Below are 1183 nucleotides of genomic sequence, written 5' to 3' on the forward strand. Positions count from 1 at the left end.
GTGCACTAACTAAAGCAAAAGAGGGCCATTGCATAGCTTAATCGTTAAAAACAAAGAACTTTACTTTAAAAAGTATTTGTATTTCATGTATTATAATACTGCATTTGGCCCTCTCGGGGAAAATGTTTGGGCGCCCCTGCTTTAGTCTTACAGTTCAATATTTTTTTGATACAAATAACCAAAACTTCCATGCCCTTTTTAACTTGTAATTTATTGAAATTATTTATGAATATTTTTTTAACCTCAAAAGTACAGTTTTTAAATTAAATTTAAACTTAAATTTTGCTGAAACAGCAAGTTTCTCAGTKGATCTGCGCTCGAAAATAGTCGAACACAGATCCTCTGATCCTTCAGCACAGAGCATCTTCAGAAGACAAGTTGATAAAGTAAATTTTAAAAATCTGTATTGTTCAATACAAGTGTGTATTGAACCTAAAGCACTGTATTGAACAGTTTGGTACGGGTACATGTATTGTTGCACCCCTACTAACTACTGTTTTCCTGATCTGATCAGCACTGATGTTGACACTTCAGCTATAAATGACTTTCAGCCACCTCACGTGTGCACACTGACCCGTATGAGGTATGCAGCGGCCAGTGTGGCGCTGCGAGAGCGTCCTGCCTTGCAGTGAACGTACACACTGGACCCCCGCTCTCGGTGGTGCAGCACGAACTCCACCCCTGTGAGGAGGTTCTCCAGGCTGGGGACRCCCGTCAGGTCCACGGTGCTCAGTCTCAGCTGCTCCACACCTGCAGCGTGCCACTCCTGCTCCAAAACATCACAAAACCAGTCTTTACACTACGCTCATCATTTCACTTTAAACTGAAAGTCTAATCCATTTATTTATGGAATATTCTAGCATTGAAACAGGAAAATGAAATTCTATCAAAGACCTGCATTCCTCAAAGGAATCCATATCAACTGCTGACTGTTATGCAAGAGTTTTAAACTAAGATCATCTTATGTTGACAAATGATGGAGTTATAGCTGTTTTGGTCATACCTTAAAGGGATCCCTGATTAGTTGTAACATTAGATTTTATTTGATAAACATATATTTTAACTGTAAAATAAAGACTGTAAAAATACTAGCATTGAAACAGGAAAATGAAATTCTATCAAAGACCTGCATTCCTCAAAGGAATCCATATCAACTGCTGACTGTTATGCAAGAGTTTTAAAC

The 1183-nt window shown here is 38.4% G+C and overlaps 1 protein-coding gene across 1 annotated transcript in view; it reads right to left on the reverse strand.

Annotated features, from left to right (window-relative positions):
- Positions 1–1183, reverse strand: part of ptpmt1 (protein tyrosine phosphatase mitochondrial 1) — a 9577-nt gene that overhangs the window by 2598 nt on the left and 5796 nt on the right. The window contains exon 3 of the mRNA XM_014021425.1: positions 575–766. Within this exon, the coding sequence (XP_013876879.1) occupies positions 575–766 (192 nt within the window). The remainder of the gene's footprint in view (positions 1–574; positions 767–1183) is intronic.

The sequence above is a fragment of the Austrofundulus limnaeus genome, unplaced genomic scaffold, assembly GCF_001266775.1.
Source record: "Austrofundulus limnaeus strain Quisiro unplaced genomic scaffold, Austrofundulus_limnaeus-1.0 Scaffold292, whole genome shotgun sequence".
NCBI lineage: Eukaryota > Metazoa > Chordata > Actinopteri > Cyprinodontiformes > Rivulidae > Austrofundulus > Austrofundulus limnaeus.